The sequence below is a fragment of the Lepisma saccharinum genome, chromosome 4 (genome assembly GCF_977018435.1).
Source record: "Lepisma saccharinum chromosome 4, izLepSacc3.1, whole genome shotgun sequence".
In the NCBI taxonomy this organism is placed as follows: domain Eukaryota; kingdom Metazoa; phylum Arthropoda; class Insecta; order Zygentoma; family Lepismatidae; genus Lepisma; species Lepisma saccharinum.
Window position 1 is genome coordinate 106623483 of NC_139232.1, and position 21018 is coordinate 106644500.

General features: G+C 39.1%; 1 protein-coding gene across 1 annotated transcript in view; it reads right to left on the reverse strand.

The window, feature by feature from the left end:
• Nucleotides 1-15128, reverse strand: part of LOC145987302 (NADH-ubiquinone oxidoreductase 49 kDa subunit-like) — a 30142-nt gene extending 15014 nt beyond the window's left edge. Inside the window, exons 1-5 of the mRNA XM_083121816.1 lie at nt 15017-15128; nt 8637-8862; nt 7293-7494; nt 1592-1779; nt 157-320 (exon numbers count right to left, since the gene is read on the reverse strand). Coding sequence (XP_082977942.1) covers nt 157-320; nt 1592-1779; nt 7293-7494; nt 8637-8862; nt 15017-15117 — 881 coding nt within the window. The 5' untranslated portion in view covers nt 15118-15128. The remainder of the gene's footprint in view (nt 1-156; nt 321-1591; nt 1780-7292; nt 7495-8636; nt 8863-15016) is intronic.
• Between the last annotated feature and the right edge of the window lie 5890 nt (nt 15129-21018).

Below are 21018 nucleotides of genomic sequence, written 5' to 3' on the forward strand. Positions count from 1 at the left end.
CCAGTTTCAATTATGCTAAACAAAGCAATGTACAAGTTTCAATCAGTTCAAAAAACACAGAGGAAGCAGATTTCCCAGATCAATGATTAAAATGAATATTGTAAAAAAAAAATTCTACAAACTCAACAAAATGTAGTTTAGATGAATTCTCTTTACCTGAAGCCATAGTTGAGAGCATCTTCAGCAGACACAACACCAATGTCGATGGTTCTCTGGCGCCAGATCCTGTTGCTCGTCAACACGTCTTCAACTTCATCCAGACGCTCCGCAAACTTGCTGGTAAATTCATATATATCATCCATCAACCCAAGGGGTATATCCTGTTAAAGGGAAATGGTCACATACAGTTACTGTGAGCACATCAATTTACAATATCCAACTAAATTTATGCATCAGATATCACTGGTCATTGATTTTGCTAGATTCCCACTCATTTTATCACAACAAATTCTCTGACTTTTCCAGGTATTTTCATTGCAGACCATCCTGTAAACTTTTAACTTCTATTAACTTGGTTTACAGCATATTTCGAGACTGGAAATCTTAACGTAATGGTTGCACTTGCAAAGACACTGGAGCCCTTACAGCAAGCCTGATATGGATTACAGAGTGGTACTGTATCGTCATAAGAAGGGTAGTTAGTTCATTGTCACTTTTGGCTAATCGTGAAGATGAGGATGAGTGATATGATGAAATAAATGAAGAAACACTCACAAAGAACATCCATGCTTAGCTTGGATTCAAACCTGGGGCACCTGCCATTGTAGCATGCTGTGCTAACCACTATGCCCCAGAGGCCAGCTGTAAGAATGGTGAAAAGGAGTGATTCAGCAAGGCAGGAGACTTCGTCCGTCATATCTGTGGAGTGAGAAGCCTCTTATCATCTGATTTGTGAGTAACAGTGCTGCGTGACATTCTAACATGTCAAAGAAAGAGGAAGTGATTTAGTGAAAAGGTGACATCTCCCCAGCTGAATTTTTGAATTCTCCACTCCAATTCTGCAGCTTACTGGTCAGAAGCAAATTACAACTTTGTATTCAATTACATTCCAGCTGCCCCCGTGGCATAGTGGTTAGCAAATTGTGCTACGACACCAGGGTTCCTGGGTTTAAATCCCAGCCTGGGCATGGATGTTTGCGAGTGTCTATTCATAAATTTCATCATGTCATCACTCATCCTCATCTTCGCAAATTAGCCAAAAGTGGCACAAAAGCAAAGTAAAATAAAACAAACCAATCAATAAATAAATTGCATTCCTGTATCTTACAGTTTCCTGCTTTGTGCATTTTACTTTTCTGGTCACATTGAAGCAAACTACTACAAAATTTCCACAGATTGTAAGTGCTTGACACCTAGTTCCCTGGAAAACATATAATTAAGGTTCTGCTCTATGGGGAAAATCCATATTGAATGCATTACCAACTGTCATAATTAACATTGATAATAATTTCTCCTCAAGTTGATATGCCAGGAAGAGTCCCTTTTATGATATTACAATGTTGGCATGAGGCGTGATCCAAGTTTTGATCAATTTCAAATGCTTAGAAATGTCCAAGTAATGTTGTTAGTAGATGTGATCCCAGAAACCTACCTGACTCACTCCTCCTGGACGAACATACGCAGCATGCATACGAGCACCTGACACACGCTCGTAGAATTCCATCATCTTCTCTCTCTCCTCGAACAGCCAGAAGAAAGGAGTGAGAGCACCTATGTCCAATGCGTGGGTGCCCACACCCATGATGTGGTTAAGGATTCGTGTAATTTCTGCAAACAGAGCTGGAAAAAAAAGCAATTTTCCTTTGCAACATATAGATATGGTAATTTCAACTTCGGGTTTGTACAATCAAGCAACGTACAATGCATATAATACAAATTGCAAATTATGAAAGCTACATTTTCTTTTTATTAGCTACATTTCAACATACACAATCTTTTTCGCTAGCCTAAAAAGTTTTAATGTAAAAATAAAATGCCATGTACAATTATTTAAAACACAGTGCATTATTAATTAAAAAAAAGTCTGCAGGCAACAATGAACGAGTAAAATTTTTGGGTGCATCGACATGTGAAGCCAGTGATTTATCCACCCCCAACACCCCCCAAGCAGAAAAGTGGAACATCCTTAACCCCTGCAGGGAGTGTAAATATGGATTTTTATACCAACAATGGAATGACAATACTTCAACATTAACAGAAAGGAACTATTTGTAGCTCTACAAGAAGCACATAGCCCAATTGACCTTTAGATCAACTAAAACCAAGCACATAGCCCAATTGACCTTTAGATCAACTAAAACCAGTGTCAAGAAGAAGGGTGGAATATGGAGCATGGTCATTTCCTGGTAACACCAGCTCCCCAGCTCTGGGGAAGGGACACTGCCATCTGGAAAATGTCAAACTGACCTCTCACCCTCTTTCCAGGGAGCACATTCCGCACACAGTGCTGACAGTTCAGTGTTTGAATACCTAAATAAATATTTCTTAAATACGTTACAGATTTGTAAATTCAACCCCTGAGTCAATGAAATTTACATTTTCTTGCATTTTACTTTAGATTCTTTCATGTGATGAAAGATAAAGAATGTAAGGGAAGAAATTCAAAGATACAGGTTTGACTCCTTGTAGTGAATTGTGTTACTATGGTTAGCAACACTATTTTCTGTAACTTGGGTGAGATGGATGATTTTGGAGTGGTAGAGAAGAGAACAGTCAAATGCCTCAGTGTAGCATCTCAGTTCGTTTGTTGTCGTTCTGCTTAGTGTAACAATGTCTGAAACTTTAATGCAAAACTGGCTGAAGAAGATAAAGAAAATGAAACCAGGCAGAAAGAAACCGAAAGTGGTGAGTAGAAAAGCAGTGACACTACATGTAGGTATAATTTCTTCCAACGGATATTCGTAAGTACCAAAATAAAATTTACTGACCGAGTATTCGATGTAAAATGGCAAGTATTTCATGAAGAACCTAAGTGATTCATTCACGTCTATAGTTGATGTATGTGATCACTTTTGTGGCTCTAAGAGTTTACCTTTGTAAAAGAAATTACATATATATTAGAAAGAGAATTGTAAAAAGGGGGAGGCTCTGCTCAGGGTGGTTGACTGGGCGCTAAGGACAAATGGGGTGTCAAACAAGCAGAACAGATAGAAATGGAAAAGGGTTAACGTCACAGTGCCCTGTGAAATTACTGGCACCCTATTAAATTAAAGTTATTGTCAGTTTGCAAAGATATAGTTTTAGTAAAAATTGTCTTCCTCTTTTTATCTAGTCGGTCCCCTGACATAATGGCATATTTAATTTTTTCCAACTTTTCAGAGGAAGCAAAGGAAGTATAGGGAATTAAACATAAAAAAAAGTAAAAAAAAAAGTAAAGTGCTCCCCTGTGCTTAGCACCATGCCATGAAGGCATATAGGGGGTGTGGGGGTAACGCCCCACACTTTCTTGATCCGGTCTTGATTGGGGGTGATGTGATCAGCATCACGCCCCTGACCGCCTTTACCCCCCAGGGTTTCCCCCAGGTACCCATGTCATTAGATGCTGGGTGGGTGCTGGGGCCGCTTCCAACGTTAGAAAAGTTCCCGGATTTGAACCGGCCGGGGATCGAACCCGGGACCTTGAGCATAGTAGTCAGACGCGTTACCGACTGAGCCACCGCGGCCACAATTACTTAATTTACATTAAGTCCCAAATTTATATCTGACCATAGGCGCACTTGCCACTCTCTGCTGGAAACATGGAGAGAAAAATTTAGTTTGGTTTATTGTGCTCCGTGTTGGAAAGTGAAATAAATGCGGTTCAATTTTTTAAATAAATGAAAATAAAGCATTACCTCAATTTAGAAGTGAAAATTCCTTGCCTTCCCTTCGCAGCTAACATGCCATGCATTTATTTGCACACATTATTTATTTTAAGGCAAAGAGGCACATGACTCCTAATTCACTAGTCTCTCATTTAGTATTTGAAAGATAAACTCTCAACAGCACCAAGCGTATTTTCCAAGGTTTTGTAAGGATATAAGACTTCAATATGAAATTCCTTGACTGATTTCGTTCAAAAGCAATACCAGGTATCTATCTAACGTCCTTCCCACTATATTTTAAAGTCTTCATGGCCATGCTCTAAATATATAGAGAATTTAATTATTTTATTTCAATTTGTGAATCACTGTTTAAACAGAGATTTGAATACAACAGCAGAATTTGGTACACACTCGCAACATAGAACTATTAAAATAATATTATTCTATATGCATATTTTCTAACTGAAGCTAGAACAGGAGGGGGCAGGGGGCATGTGCTGAGGTAAAGAGGATGCCGAACGAGCAAAGCAAGATTGTAAAGATCCTGGGATACTGTGAAATGAAAGTTTTGTTGCTATGTTAATTAATAATATGCATTATCAGTTTGCAAAGAAATAGTTCTAAAAATTTTATTGCTCTCTTCGCTCACAGTTTGGTGATTCATTTAAGAGTCATATTCTATGCTCGAAAAATTTTCTTGATAGCTAGGTGCCAGCTCTGAAAATCAGGCACCAGGAAACTACCTACTAGCAATTGTGCATACTACAGTGTGTTTCAAAAGTCGCACAACCCAAACTTTGAAAATGTATATCATGAAAGCCGTAAGAGGTATTTACACCAGGTTTTCTGCTCTAAACGAATCATGTACGCTATCACTTGGTTTAATAAATTTATGTTAACATGTATCCAAATAAAAGTAATTACATTATTTTAAAAAATATTGTTAATTTGCTGAAAACATCTTGAGAATTGATTTTCAACAATATATACCAACGTTGAAATTTTCAGCGAAAAATGCAGGTTCGACCAGGACTTGAACACGGGTCTCTGATATACCGTGCCATTGCTCTAACCACTGAGCTACTGAGCCGGCCTGGCCTCGCCTGATTTTCGATGTCGCTGTTTTACCTGCGTGGAATCTTCTCTGCCAGTGTTACCGCAACGGGATCTGTTGCCTTTGAAACACAGTAGACTTCGACGTTGCCTGGTTCCTCCCAGCGTAGAGATGTTAATTATTGAAAATGTACTACGTAGAAATTTTCAGCAAAAAATGCATTAACATCTGTACACTGGGAGGAACCAGGCAATGTCGAAGACTACTGTGTTTCAAAGGCAACAGATCCCGTTGCGGTAGCACTGCCAGAGACGATTCCACACAGGTAAAACAGAGACAATCAGGCGAGGCCAGGCCTGCACAATACATCTCCTGTGTGTGCCTTATCTTCAATAATAATACCAACTCTTAACAATTTGTGTATTTGGTTTATGATTTTTCACGTAAATGTATAGCCAATACTTGCTCACATGTGGCGTGCGTCTGTTGACAATATTTCCACCTGCTAGCATTACCATAAATGTCCCAAAAATGGCACTTTTTCACTCAACCCATAAAATCGCCAATAAAAAATCCATCAAATGTTGTACATTACCAATATTGGCCACAAATGACAGATTGACATGGCATCAGTCATCAGACATCTAATTATGACCCTTCGATAATTTCGTACATATTTTTTTCATTCAAAAGTGCATTTCTGGAAAATTTTTAACGCTGCCTTCTGCCAGTTATTAATTTATCTAAATTTTCTGTATGAAGAAAACTGATAATTTAAAGCATTGAAAAATATCTCAATGGATGAAACTTTACAATGCAGAAAACCCGGTGTTAATATCTCTTACGGTTTTCACTATATATTTTTTTCAAAGTTTGGGTTGTGCTACTTTTGAAACACACTATATATGAAGCTGAGCATCACGGTATTCAAAATATCTCTAAATCACTCTAGAAAAAGGAAATGGGGTGTTGAGGGACAAAGAGTAAGAAATGATTATTGACTTTCTGGAATGTTCACAACGTTGATTTTAAATAAAAATCATTTGCTAACATATGCTGTACTGCAATTTGAACTTATATTCATCAAAATTTCGTACATATTACAGCATAAGATCACAGTCACCAGGCTGAAATTTTTAGTCGCCATGGCAACCTGGCGACTGGGATTTTTCGAGCCCTGGTCATATTATATCTGTACTTATTACTACTACTTCACTCAGGCAAGCGTGCGTGCACCCATGCAATTCATTGTCACCGATATTTCATTGATGAATTGGGCACCCCCACAAGATAACTCAGAATTACACCTGCAACAAGTATCATACAAATACAGTTAAAAAATATTGCGCAACTGTTCCCAATTTCTTTTATAACTAGCTTAAGAATTGCATGAAATGATTTCTGGTAATAATATGTTTAAATTTTGTGTATTTCAATTACATCTCTTGTGTTTTGTCTAACAATTAATTAAATCAAGTACTGAACATTATTGGGAAGCAATACCTGAAACGTTAGACTGAAATGTTAACATTATCATAAAAAGTGTTCCCCTGTGCATAGCACAACGCCATGAAGGCGTATAGGGGGTGTGGGGGTAACGCCCCACACTTTCTTGATCCGGTCGTGAGTTGGGGTGATGTGATCAGCATCACGCCCCTGACCGCCTTTACCCCCCAGGGTTTCCCCCAGGTACCCATGTTATTCGACACTGGGTGGGCACCGGGGCCGCTTCCATCGTTAGAAAAGTTCCCGGATTTGAACCGGCCGGGAATCGAACCCGGGACCTTGAGCATGGTAGTCAGACGCGTTACCGACTGAGCCACCACGGTCAACATTATCATAAAAATCTATTTTCTATCTTTTCCTGCATTTGACATTTTCTTAAATGTTACGTGAAGGGAAGAGACTGGGGGGAGGGTAATATCTGGAAACACCTTTGAACAAATTGAATTAGGGCGAACATTCTAAAAACGGTCCAAAATATGCACTTAACATTCTCAAACTTACACCCCCTCAAAAGTTTCAACCCCCCCCCCCCCAACGAAAAAATCCTGGATAAACCCTTGTGTGAGGCAATTTTGCATCCTTCAATGAATTCGGGGGCAAATCCCATCCAAAATCATTATCTAGGAATGAAAAGAGAAGTAAAAGCAACATTACAGACATGGCAAAGCAGAGGGTGCAGCTCTTGCAGCAAATGACGATGTGTGAGGTGGCTGTGTCCAATTCAAAGTCAAGTTAAAAATTACCTCTTAGCCACACTGGACATAAATGAACTGCTGCTTAGCCAATAAAAAGTGACTTTTGAGACACCCTGCTCACACACACTCTCTCTCCCAACTTTTTTTTCTGATTACCAATACCAATAAATGTATTACGTTTGTTCTTTTTTTTACATACATATGTAAAGTGAAATAAAGATGGGACCAACTTACTTCTAATATATTTTGCTCTTCGTGGGATGTCAATGTTCAGAAGCTTCTCTACAGCAAGTGAATAACACTGCTCGTTGCACATCATGCTAACATAATCAAGTCGATCAAAGTAAGGTAAAGCTTGAGTATACGTCTTGTATTCAATGAGCTTTTCAGTTCCTCTATGCAGGAGACCAATGTGAGGGTCTGCTCGCACCACCGTCTGGAAATATAATAATCATTATACAGGGTGTTTGAAAAGTCCCCAAACTCAGAACATTTTATTATGTTAGATACATTTTATTACATATACAGGATTGCTAGTCCCAAGATGAAATTCACATACGATTCTGATTTTAACTGCCAAAACTGTAAGCCTAAAAGAATTGGGTTACAACAAAAATTTGAATTTACACTAAACATGTATGTAAAGTTCATAGTACATCTTAGAAAGTAACTGAAAAATTTATATTTAGCATGAGTTTTCAAGAACATAGAATCCTGAGGCAACTGATTCATTTCGTTTATTTTACTTTGCTTTTTTGACACTTTTGGCTAATTGTGAAGATGAGAATGGGTAATGATATGATGGAATTGATGAAGGGACACTCACAGAGGGTGCTGGTTTAAAACAAGACTGCACTGCACTTGAATAAAATTTCTTTTTAAAAGCCACCATGATTTTCGGAGACTTTTACCTCAACTTCAGGTTTTTCAATAGCCAATTTCAATTCCCGGGCTTTCCAGACTGAGAACAACCTTTACAGTATAAACAGTGGCGGTGATTAGGAGGGGGGCAATGCCCCTATATTTTGCCACTTTTACCCCCGTACTATGCTAACCCTTATCTACAAAGGGAAATATATTGTCTTCCCCCCCCCTCAGTTTTGGAACCTTGGCTTCCCAGTTTTGGAACCCAACTGCCGCCACCGAGTATAAATCATACATATAAAATAGGGTTATGGTAATGTTTGAATGTAAATCTTGTAACAAATTATGCACAGGGAGCAATAGAAATGTTACTAACATTTATGCATAATTTTGTGGAGGTGGTTCAAAGTGATGTGCTTATAAGCTTGCGAAATATTGCGCATCACCTTTATAGCTACTTCCATAGGTGAAATATGACAATTTGAATAAATAACTAGTTGAATGAACACAATGTAACAGTCATGTCTGGCTGGGACTTCAACTCAGAACCTTCGGCAGTGAGATCATGTGTTCAGTATTAAGGAAATCTGCCACCCAGGCAGCCTATGTTTTGGAGATGTGGTATGGAAAAGTGGCCAGTTACTTTACATATTCTGATTAAGCCAATCGACTGAAGTTGTGTTAGTATACAGTATTTAACAGCATACAACTCACCTCTCCATCCAATTCCAAAACTAGTCGCAACACGCCATGAGCAGCAGGGTGTTGTGGCCCAAAATTTAGAGTGACATTCTTCACTTTCTTCTCAACTGGTGCTTCTTTCATGTTCCATGGAGGCAACTTCCATTTTGAGGTAATCTCATCCGGGTACATCACAGGACCCTCGAACTGCTTTATGAAGTCTTCATCTGGGAACCATCTCTTCGCTCCCCTCTGCTGACTAAACACAGATAAGAATTCAAGTAAATATTGTTTACAATAGAATACCAGATAGAACACTTGTTTACTATGCCTTACTACATAGCCATTGCTTTCACAGATACAAAGAACACGGTAACATATTAAGAATATCAAAAGTTTACATGTTTCTAAAGAGTTTGCACCACTTTTGACCAATAATGATGATTAGATGAAAATGATGAAGGGACACTCATAAAGAAATGTGCATCTTGTGGGAATCAAACCAGGGAACTCCAGTGGAGAGATTGTGAGTAAACTACTCCATGCACTTGGGCCAGCACTGTGTATGTCATGTAAAGAAATATATATTACTGAAAAAGGCCAATATAAAACAAAGTTACACGTTAACTGCCCTGTGAGTTGTATTAACTCACGCTAGTTTTAAGCCAGGGGCCGCATGAAGTGTATTTGCCTCACAAGTAAGGCTCTCTACCTTGTGAGCATCGTGGTGCACAGGCAACTCACGCTACCATGCTATAACATACATGTTACGTGAAGTGTGACCCCGTGGAAAAAATTTTGCAGATGGTTCATGAAAATCTTAAGGAAATAAATTCGTTAAATAATATTAATTGATTTAACTACTTACGTGAGTGAGTATGGAGTCTTAGGACAATGTTTCGGAGGTCAAACTGTCTCCTTTAGGTTCGTGGATGTTTCTAGACACCGAGCATAGGGGTGCATAAAAGAAGTGTTGTCCTAATAAGACTCCATACTCACTCACATAAGTAGTTAAATCAATTAATACTATTTAACATATTCATTTCCTTTAATAGTGAGTAACACGCACAAATTTACAATATGTTATTGAAAATCTTATTTAGTAGTGTGTTATTGTTATAATTAATACGAACAATTTAAAAAGCGTGGATCAAATGAATAGATGTACATTAATCCTATTAATTTTTGCCTTTAAATTTCAATTAAATCTGACATGTAAATAATAAAAAAAAAAGTTCCCTCATGAACTGCTTTTCCAATTGTGCATTTGGCTTTTATATTTTGCTGGCCAGCTCCTCAAAATGATATTGGTACCGTATCAATCCATAAGAATATATTTTATTTTAAAAGCCTCTCTGAATGCTTCATGTTGACCAGGGCATTCACTTGTTTATCTCAGTTGTCTCAACTTCTGAGGCATGTAAATAATGCAGTGTTGTGCTATGTAAACCTCCTGAGGTATTCAGGAAATAGGAAGTTCCATCTGCCTATGGAGTCAGCGGTTTGCATAGTGGCAGTTAAAATCATGATTCGGCATGGAGGAAGGTCTCCATGGCCTGGGTAATATAGAGGTGAGAGAGGCTGAGAGGAGATGGACTTTGGATTGGGATTGAGGAGAGAGAAGAGCTTAGGAGTGGAGCAAAAGTGAGGCAACGCACTGGTCAACCTGTAACGAAGCCAACAGAGGACTTAGTTTATTTACATTCTTCGAAATGTTCTTCATTCGTCAGATAGACAGGTAATTATCCTAACCCAGCCATGATTCAGGTTCAAAGGTTCATAAAACACAATGAGTGACCATTGTCTTTTCTAGTTGTTAAGTTCCTAAATCTTACTCGTACCTTTCGCACTGCCAAGCGTTAACTCGTCATGTTAATGACGAGTGCTCTTATCATCGAGGATGAACGATGAATAGGTTACATCACCCATTGATTAATTGGTTAACATTCTTGGTAAAATCCCACGAACTTCACAGTTCGTTATGGTACAATAGTATACAAACAAATGATATTGGTACACTAGTATACGACCGAGTCATGTTGCAAATAACAAAAGACTTAATGCACAGAAAAAGACAATAAATATGCTGTGAGTCAAATATAACGCACGTGGTATGCAGCGTAATAATTGATTCTAGTGCCACATGAGTTGCATGAGACTTACGGACATAAAAAAATTAAAAATAACAATTTTTCATCTAATCATCCAGGAACATATTCCTTTCAACATTTTTATTATATTCACGTAATAAAACATCGTGGGAATTTATTTTCTTTCTACTGTGGCAGTCAATGTGTTAATCAGGTTTGTGCAACATGCTTACACTAGCATAGTCCAAGGAGTGCTACCATGTAGTGTGAACTTCCCACCTGCACAAATACGATCCATGAAGCTCCCTACAGCTTCCATCACGACCCCTGTCCATTTTACAATGCTCCAGAAGCACTGAGAACCGTCAAATCCACACACACTCGGTGACAGTTCTAAATGTTTCATGATGTTTTACAAGCTTTATAGGAGTATAAGAAAGTGCTTTAGAATTCTGGAAACAATTGCGGAAGGAAGTAAAAAGCTTCAGTGGAGAAATTATGATTTGAAAAGTTGCTCATGCAAGCATTGGCAATTTCCAGCAAGCACCCATTCTTGGTTTACAGTCGTCTTGGACAAGACAGCTTCAGCAGATGTATTTAGCGAGGCTCAAATGGAGTTTCATGCTTATGTTTGAGACCAGATATTGAAAGCATTTAGGGACGTTATCTTAATGATAAGAGCCCTAACCCTGACCCACCTAATCTAACAACAAAAGCATTTAAGGGTATTTTATTAATACCAAGTTGCAACGTAAAATCTCTTCGCACCCCAGAGAAGTAGATAGCAGCAGCAACATGTAGCCAAGGTAAACAGTAAAGGAATGTCTGCTCACAAACAAAGAATCATATTGGAGTATATGGAAGGTAAAAATCATTCTCCAGTAAAGCGACAGGAAGAAACCAAGAACGACTTAAGATGACCGGACCCCTCTCCGATTTACTTCATAGTTGGCATACTCACTAATTGAGGTCTCCTAATCACGAATCTGAAATTAAAAGTTGTCAGAAACGTCTAGAAATTGCAAAATAAGCTAAAATAAGGCGTTAGTTTTCGGAATGAAAACCATCGATTTTCGCGAAATTTTTTGTTTCACAAGCAAATATATATATTCCTGATACTACCACGACACCAAACTTTAACTATGTTTGCCTAACTAACCTAACCGAAACTAACCTAACCACAAGTCAATGGTTCGTGGGGCTAGCGTCAATGGTTCAAAATTATTTCGCAATTTCTAGATCCTGATACTACCACGACACGAAATTTTAACTAGGTTTGCCTAACCTAACCACACGTCAATGGTTCATGGGGCTAGCGCCAATGGTTCACAATTATTTTGCAATTTCTAGACGTTTCTGATAAATTTTAACTTCAGATTCGTCATTAGCAGGCCTCAATTAGTAAGTATGCCAAATATGAAGAAAATCAGAGAGGGGTTCGGTCATCTTAAGTCATACCAAAACCACTAAAAGTGTGAGTTAACAGGCATATTTAGAAATGGAACTATGTAAAAATGCATGTGCCAGGACAATTTCGGAATTAAACAATCAGTAAAAAAACGCATGTGCCAGGAGAAATTCGGAATTAAACAATCAAAACTTTGGCTGTCAGGTTTTCATACACATGCGTAAACAAGGGATAACATCTCACGGATTTTTTTTCTTCAAACACACTGTGAAAATTGGGGAAAATTTATATCGGAGTGACCATTTTACCAGGTGGTGAGGCAAGCTTTTGAGCTATTTTCACCAGATTTTAAACTACATGTGCATGATCTGCAACCTGGCCTGGCCTGCTTCACGGATGTGTATGAGCTTACGTTGGTGGGCACTTATTTTCATTCAGGATACAAGTACTTTTTTCCTGCACATCATGAGTTGAAAAAACACCGCAAGGTGTTCTGATGTGGACTGGTGCTGCTAATATGTCACATGACATAAGTATGAAGGGGCATCTCGTGGCCTCAAATTTGGCCGGGGCTTATTTTTTAAAGAATTTAAAATATAATGACAATTCACATGAATTACAAAAAATAGGTATTTTTTTCTTGTAGACTACAAAACTGGTCTTACTTTTTTGAAAGAATTTAAAATGTAATGACAAATTACATGAATTACAAAAACATGGGTATTTATCTTCTTCTAAACTACAAAACTGGACTTATTTTTTTAAAGAATTTTAAATATAATGACAATCCACATGATTACAAAAGAAACAGGTATTGTTGTGAAACATACCTTTCTACGAACGTTGACTCCTGTTCTTCTGCTCAGCAAATTTTGTTATTACTTTTTCGTTGAAGCCCTCTTTGTTTGAAATGTATTTTATCTCTATTGTAAGCAAGTGCCAAGGCATTTGGTCTGTCTTATCCCATTGAATTTCTTAAGCAGGTTTTAATATGCTTCAGTGTGCTGAAACATCGTTCAGATTCAGTTGTTGCCACTGGATTTATTAAAACTATGTTTGTCATTTTTACTGTTTCTGAAAAGGTACCCTCTAAATAATTTTAAATAAAAAATGAATGCAATCTACTGATAAGAGTTTATGTTTTTCAACTCTTCACTACAATAAAGAACACGAAGTTCCCTCTTTAGTTTTCCCTCTTCTATGAAGGGATAATAAATCTGGGAAGATGCCTCTGTTTAAAGATTGTTCTCCTTCATTATGTCCTCGTAGAGCAAGTTCATGTCGACGACAGAATTTTAAGCAATCGATAATTCTATTTAATATATGCCCATTTTTCCGGACAAATTCATTGTCTCTTGTAATTGACAGCCTATGTCCTTCATCAATTTGTGTTCGAACATCAACCCTGCCAAACTCACTCAAACATAGCGAATGAAAGCCACCAAAACACTACAGAACAACACGCGAGATCGAACGCGACGCAACGGAGCAAGCTCCGAATCAGCACTCAAAGCCATTGCACTATCCCCTTCCCTCTCTGCTAGCATGTGACCTTCACTGTAGCTTAGGTGGGTGTAGGCCACGCCTTCCTTTGCAACGTGCCCCGGAAAACGATAATTGACATCAATGCCGCCAGGAGCGCTGTCGTATCCATCGCAGCAGACAATGAATTTACGTGGGTAAAAATCGCCTTTTAAAAGACTGTGTGATAGTTATGCGTTATGGTGATTGAGAATTACGTCAATACGTCCGTTTTTCTTTAGGGGCTAAGCCCCGGAAGCCCCAAGGGATGAGACGCCACTGGTATTACCTTCCTAAATGCTTTCGTTGTTCGGTTAGGCAGGTCAGGTTTAGGGTTTTTAGCATTAAAATTACTTCGGTAAATACTTTCCAAGACCTCATCATGTAATTTCTGGTCTTCAGCACTTTCTGCTATTATTACGGTAAAAATTTACTATCCTTCGGACACCTCTAATTTTTTTGTTTCGTCAATTTTTGACATTCATACTTACGTATCTGCTTCGCAGAACATTCCTGAAGGTGTATCAACGTTGTTTTGATGAAATTAATTGCAATTTTTCACATTACCAGTACGTCTTTCTGATAGGCATTTTCGCTTGCCTGAGACGAACTAACCTAACCACGCACCAATGGTTCGTGGGGCTAGCACCAATGGTTCGCAATTATTTCCAATTTCTAGATCCTGATACTAACACGACACCAAATTTTAACTATGTTTCCTAACCTAACAGAACTAACCTAACCACGTGCCAATGGTTTGCAATTATTTCCAATTTCTAGATCCTGATACTAACACGACACCAAATTTTAACTATGTTTCCTAACCTAAGAGGACTAACCTATCCACGCGCCGATGGTTCGTGGGGCTAGCTATTCTCCGTCGGAGAATTAATTTTCAACAAACAACATGAATTTCAGCTATGAAACATTCCCACATCACACAAAACACCTTCCCGATGTTCGACAATGCTACAGGAACTTATTACGGTAAGTAGTTTCTTCTGTAAAAATAAATAAATGTGTCCGAAGGATAGTAAACAAGTACCAATCGCTGTTAGTAACTCTAGGTGTTATCAAGGATCAGAAAACATTGAAGTTTTTAGGAAAAAATAATTAAGTATTCGAAAGAATAGGTCGCCTATCGAACCTTTACGATTAAGTGTTATCTGATCGGAGCTTTCACCTTCAATACGAACGATGGTTCTCAATCACGTTGTTTCTTATTATGCGTGTTTTACGCTGAAATAAGAGAGACAACAAAAACAAATAAATGGTACCAGCTGATCTCCCGAACAGACCCACGGAATGTCGGGTGCAATAACCATTACAAACTCAGAAATTATTGCAGTTTTTTTTTTTTGCCTCAAACGGCAGGTAAATCAATCCAAACTTACTTCGCAAAATATAGTGAGCCGCCGCTCTGGAGTAATGTTTTACTCCCAAATATAAGCGACGGCGGCGAGCTCCGTATCACAGCTCCTAATACGGTCGCCATGTTTGTTCTTCGGTTGCTTACCTCCATAAAGTAATGCAATTTGTCCCTCCTTGCACTAACAACCTTGCGATGTGATAACGAGATATTTACAATGTATTTAGGAAATATGTATATGAATTTCTGTATTTCTGTACAATATGCCTTCAAAGGTAAATATTTATATTTCATTAGCTGATACGGTCTAGGTATGGCTACAAGGCTTAGTCTTCACGGCAAGAAGAAGAAAAATCATAAGCAGATATATTCTGTGTAATGTTTGTTATATCATGGTTCAATGTATTTGAATGCTTCGGACATAACGTCCAGTGTATATTAAATGTATTAATTGTTCACCGTCTGGTTATTAATCCTCATTACCAAGTCCTCCACCCCGAACCATATCAATTTGGCGCTGTGGACAGTGAATAGAAAATTTGAAGGATTCTAATCGTATCGTCAGGATGACTTTATCGGCACGGGATTATAACAAGTAAGATTTCTGTAGCAAATCAACAAGACGGTCTTACATGTAACGTTTAAGTTTGCTAATTTTCTACATGCAAGTTTCAGTTACACATCGTAACTTTCATACATGCCAGTGATTTCTATCAGTTAATGTAATTTGAAGTTTCGATAACATGGCTCTCAACATTACATTCAGCGAATTTGCTGAAGAAAATGAAGATATCGAGAGTTATTTCATGCGTTTTGATCAACTCTGTCTCGCCCAGAATGTGGCAAATGAAAGAAAAGCAGCAGTTCTCTTAGCAGTCATAGGTCCTAAGGCTTTTCAAGTACTTCGCAATATTACGGCTCCTGAAATGCCATGTAATCTAACATATGCTGTCATTCACGACAAAATGGTTCAGCACTTCAGGCCCAAAACCAACAAGTTTACAGAGAGGTTCAAGTTTCGAAATTGTATCCAATCTCAAGGAGAATCAGTTACTCAATTCGTAGTGAAAATCAAACAACAAGCAGCCAAATGTGCGTATGAGCAGTATTTAGATGAGGCACTTGTTGAACAATTTCTTGTTGGTGTACAATCTGACAGTACTCGAAAAAGATTATTATCTGAAAGTGATCTTTCCTTTGCTAAATGTCAAGAAATTGCTTTGCATTGTGAGTTATTAGAACGAGAAGTTAAATTATTCTCGAATAAGTACAGTGCAGATTCTGTGACTTTTGCCACCAGCTCAAGAAATTTGACGCGGATGAATCCAGATCGCCACACAGGCGCTTCAAAGAGTTCACGCTCGGGCGAAACGAGGCAGAAGAGCTACAATCAACCTCAGAACACAACTGCTACCAAGCAAAATCCTCACTCCCAGTGCGGCAACTGCACAAAGAATTACCCACAAGGTCTATGTCCGGCAAGAAACGCAATCTGTAGCTACTGCAAACGACAAGGCCATTGGAATATACGATGCAGAAAGAAGCAAAAAGATAGAGCCGTGAATAGAACGTCCAGTTCAACCTCACGGAGCACAACACCCGATGAGTTGTCTACGTTCAGCTTCAACCATCTCAACACTTGTGCGCTCAGTCATCGTTCCACACTGATTACTTCTACTCAACACATTTTGGAGCACCAAATCAGTTCGGATAGCTTCATAATAAATCTCCAAATCAATAAGTGTATTGTTAAATGTGAAGTAGATACTGGGTCTGCTGTTACTCTTTTCAACGAGAAGTATTTTGATCAGTTGTTTCCACACTATGTTAAATGTAATTCTAGCCTACGATTACGAGGTGTAAACGAAGGATATGTTCGTGATACAGCACAAACATCCGTCAAACTATACTTACACAATAGGGATTATACTTTACCTGTCTTTCTCTGTCAGGAGAAACTTTTATATCCATTGATCGGTCGTACATGGTTGGACATTATTCAACCATCTTGGAGGCGATTATTAGTTACGGCCAGTGTTCTTTCGACTAACACAGTACAAGGTACTATTACTAACGCTGGTGCCGACGACCTAAGGCGAGAAATTTCTTCTAGATACGAGAAAATCTTTGATGGTGATTTGTCCAAGCCAATTACACCTTATTTGGTCGATATACCACTGAGATCCAACTCTGCACCAATATTTCGTAGACATTACGAAGTTCCTTACGGTATTCGAGACTGTGTTCAGGATTCTATTCAAAATCTAGTGAAAGTAGGGTTATGGGAACCGGTCGGATATTCTGATTGGGCCTCACCACTTGTCGTTGTTACCAAGAAAGATTGCTCACTTCGTCTCTGCACTGACTTCTCAGGAACTGTGAATAAAATGACTGAAAACGTCAAGTTTCCCATTGCTAGAGTCGAGGATATTTTCTCTAAGTTGGCCAGGTGTAAATACTTTACGGTAATTGACCTTCAAATGGCTTACGGACAGTTGGAACTTTCTGAAGCTGCAAAACGCATCACTGTCGTCAACACACCTTGGGGATTATATAAACCTCACAGACTACCTTTTGGCATAAACATAAGTGGAGATCTGTTTCAAATGGTCCTAGCAAAGATTCTAGATGACATTCCCGGAGTTTCTTTCTACTTTGATGACGTCATCATCGGAGGTGAAACATTGCAAGAATGCTTCACACGCACGTGTGATGTCCTGAATCGTCTGGCCAAACACAATGTCAAAGCGAGCGCCAGCAAAAGCCAATTCCTAACCTCATCTATCGAGTACCTAGGATACAAGATTGACGTCGCTGGTATACGGCCGTCAGACAAGAACTTGGAGGCCATCCTAAATTCTCCCCCACCTCAAGACAAATCACAATTACGTTCCATCATCGGGATGATCAACTTTCATCGAAAGTTTGTACCGAACTTAGCTTCGAAACTTCACTTTTTATTTTCTTTACTCAAGAAAAACGTCTCTTGGAAATGGGACGATAACTGTCAACACGAGTTCGACAGCATCATGGCGGAACTTCGACAGATAAATCCTATTGTGCCTTTCGACCCAACAAAGCCAGTTGTACTTATCACTGATGGCTCTCCTTTCGGCTGTGGCGCACAATTGTGTCATCGAGTTGATAGCGGTCTACAGACCATCGCCTGCTCTTCTACCACCTTCAGTGAGACGGAGCGCAGATACTCCCAGGTAGAGAGAGAAGCTCTAGCCATAGTTCACGGTATCAAGCGATTTCACAAATTTTTACTCGGATCCAAGTTCGAGATTGTTACAGACGCACGTGCTGTAAAGTTTATATTTTCTCCGGATCGAGCCATTTCAAAACATTCATCCAATAGATTGATGAGATGGGCTCTACTTTTATCTTCATACCAATATAATATAATTCATTCCAGCAAGGTAGAAGTAGCTGACATGCTAAGCAGGTTGCCTACGCAAACACGTGACACAATACCAGCTGGAGAAGAAGAACTTCATGCATATTTCGGGTCCATTGAAGACGCTGTAGCTCCTCTTTCTCGAGACTCAATACAGAACGCCACTTCAGAAGACCCACTGCTCTCATTAGTTGTCTCCTGTGTAGTAAATGGTTGGCCAGATCAACACGACACGTCTACCGAACGGAAGAAGCTCGCACCTTTCTTCGAAAGAAGAGCTCACCTAACGTACGAGCAGGGAACGCTCATGTGGTCGGGTAGACTTATCATTCCCACAGTTAAACGGAATGAAGTTCTTAGAGCTTTACACGATGGACACATTGGTTCAACTCGTATGAAAGAGTTGTGTCTTTCCAGATTTTGGTGGCCAGGCATGTCAGCAGAGATTACGGATTTTGTAGCGAGCTGCAATACATGCCGAGCAAATGCTCCTAAGGTCCGAAACGGACCCGATTCTTCATGGCCTCTCGCTTCGTATGTGAACGAGAGATGGCATATAGACCATTTTTTCTTTGCAGGGCGTAAGTTCCTACTGATAGTAGACGCCTTCAGCAAGTGGACAGAAGTATGGCCTCTACACACATTGGACACAAAGGAAACGATCCGCTGGCTTATGCAATCTTACGCCACGCTAGGGATACCAAATACTATCGTATCCGACAACGGCCCAACGTTCACTTCTCTCGAATTTCGTAACTTCTGCCTTAAGAATGGCATCAAACATGTTACTTCACCACCTTATCACAGTCCTAGCAACGGCTTAGCCGAACGATACGTTCGTACTGTCAAAACCGCTCTTGTCAAGCTTATAACTGACAAACCCAATCTCAGCACGCTTGAACTTGATATGGGGATCGCCAACCTTCTTTTCATCCTTCGGAACACGCGACTGGGTGGAAAAGGAAGCCTGCCGGCACTTTCGGTCTTGAAATACCGACCAAGATTTTGGTGGGAACCAAACAATCTGCCTCTGTCGAGTGAATCTCCGTTCAAGCCGAGGAAGTCAGCAAAATTTCAGAACGATTCTTCATCGAGATATGGTACTTTCACCATCAACTCAGCAGTTTGGGTTCAATCACCTAAGCATGGTACTCCAAATTACATCCCAGGAGTTGTCATTCGTCGAATTGGGGATAGTATCCTCTACGAGATAATGTTGGAAGATGGAATCAAACGAGTGGTACATCCCAGGTGGTTGAAGAGACGTGTTTCACGTGACACTGCAGATGACGACGACTTCAACGTTACAATACCAAATAGAAATTCAACAAACCCCGGTGGAACAGTACCAGAACCTATCCCAGGCAGAGCCGGATACCCAGGACCAGGTCCTAGCACAGCTCACTCATCTCCGAGAAGGTCTACCAGGGTTCGCCGCCCACCAGATCGATACGGTCATCAGCATATCTGATTTTTTTATGGGACACCTGGAGGGATGATACGGTCTAGGTATGGCTACAAGGCTTAGTCTTCACGGCAAGAAGAAGAAAAATCATAAGCAGATATATTCTGTGTAATGTTTGTTATATCATGGTTCAATGTATTTGAATGCTTCGGACATAACGTCCAGTGTATATTAAATGTATTAATTGTTCACCGTCTGGTTATTAATCCTCATTACCAAGTCCTTCACCCCGAACCATATCATTAGCATGTTTTAAATATAATGCTCTAATATGTGACATTCTGTAAAACGAGAGTCCATATATATGCAGCGAAATATAAATACAGGATGATTATAAAGTTACTCTACATTTTAAGTGACAATGTGACGCAATACAGTTCTTTTGCACGTGATATGAAAGAATGCTAGGAGTTGAAGGAAGAGCAGCAGTTGTTTGTGTCAGTCTGCATGGAATGACACACGAACAACTGCGGACGGACTAGACCTGAGATGGATTGATCTGCCTCGACATGGCTTTAGGTCATCCTGATTACCCAACCTGGCCCCCTTGACTTTTTCTTTGAGGATTTATCATTTCTAGGATGTAGAAGGTGAAGATCAACATCATCGCAAAATTGAAACAACAGATTAAAGCTGCAGTTGCTGAGATTACACCAACTATGATGGGAGGGTGATATGGCCCATGTGGTTGATTGCCGGCAGCTGGGCTTATACCTACAGGGTCCTATTGTTACATGTTTTTCAGTGCATGTTGTATGTTGTGAAATAAAAACGTGTAGTGACTTTATAATCACCCTGTATATCTTGTATAGCCTGTATTAGCACAGAGAAATATGTACTATGTTTACTCCTTACTATTAGTTCATGGCGTCATTCAGGAAGATAAGATTTATTTCCATCCACTTGATCATATGAGTACAAATAGCACTATGATATGAGATAGGTCAATTACATGTATAATTTTGAGTACAAAGGAATTAACACATACTTAAGCATATTAAAAAGTATAAAGAGTATAAAATAAAATTACATGTATGATTTTGAGTACAAAGGAATTAACACATACTTATGCATATTAAAAAGTATAAGAGAGTATGGAATAACATAGAAAATAGAAGAAAAATCAAAGGTTATGACTATTAGTGAACATAAAAATACAAGA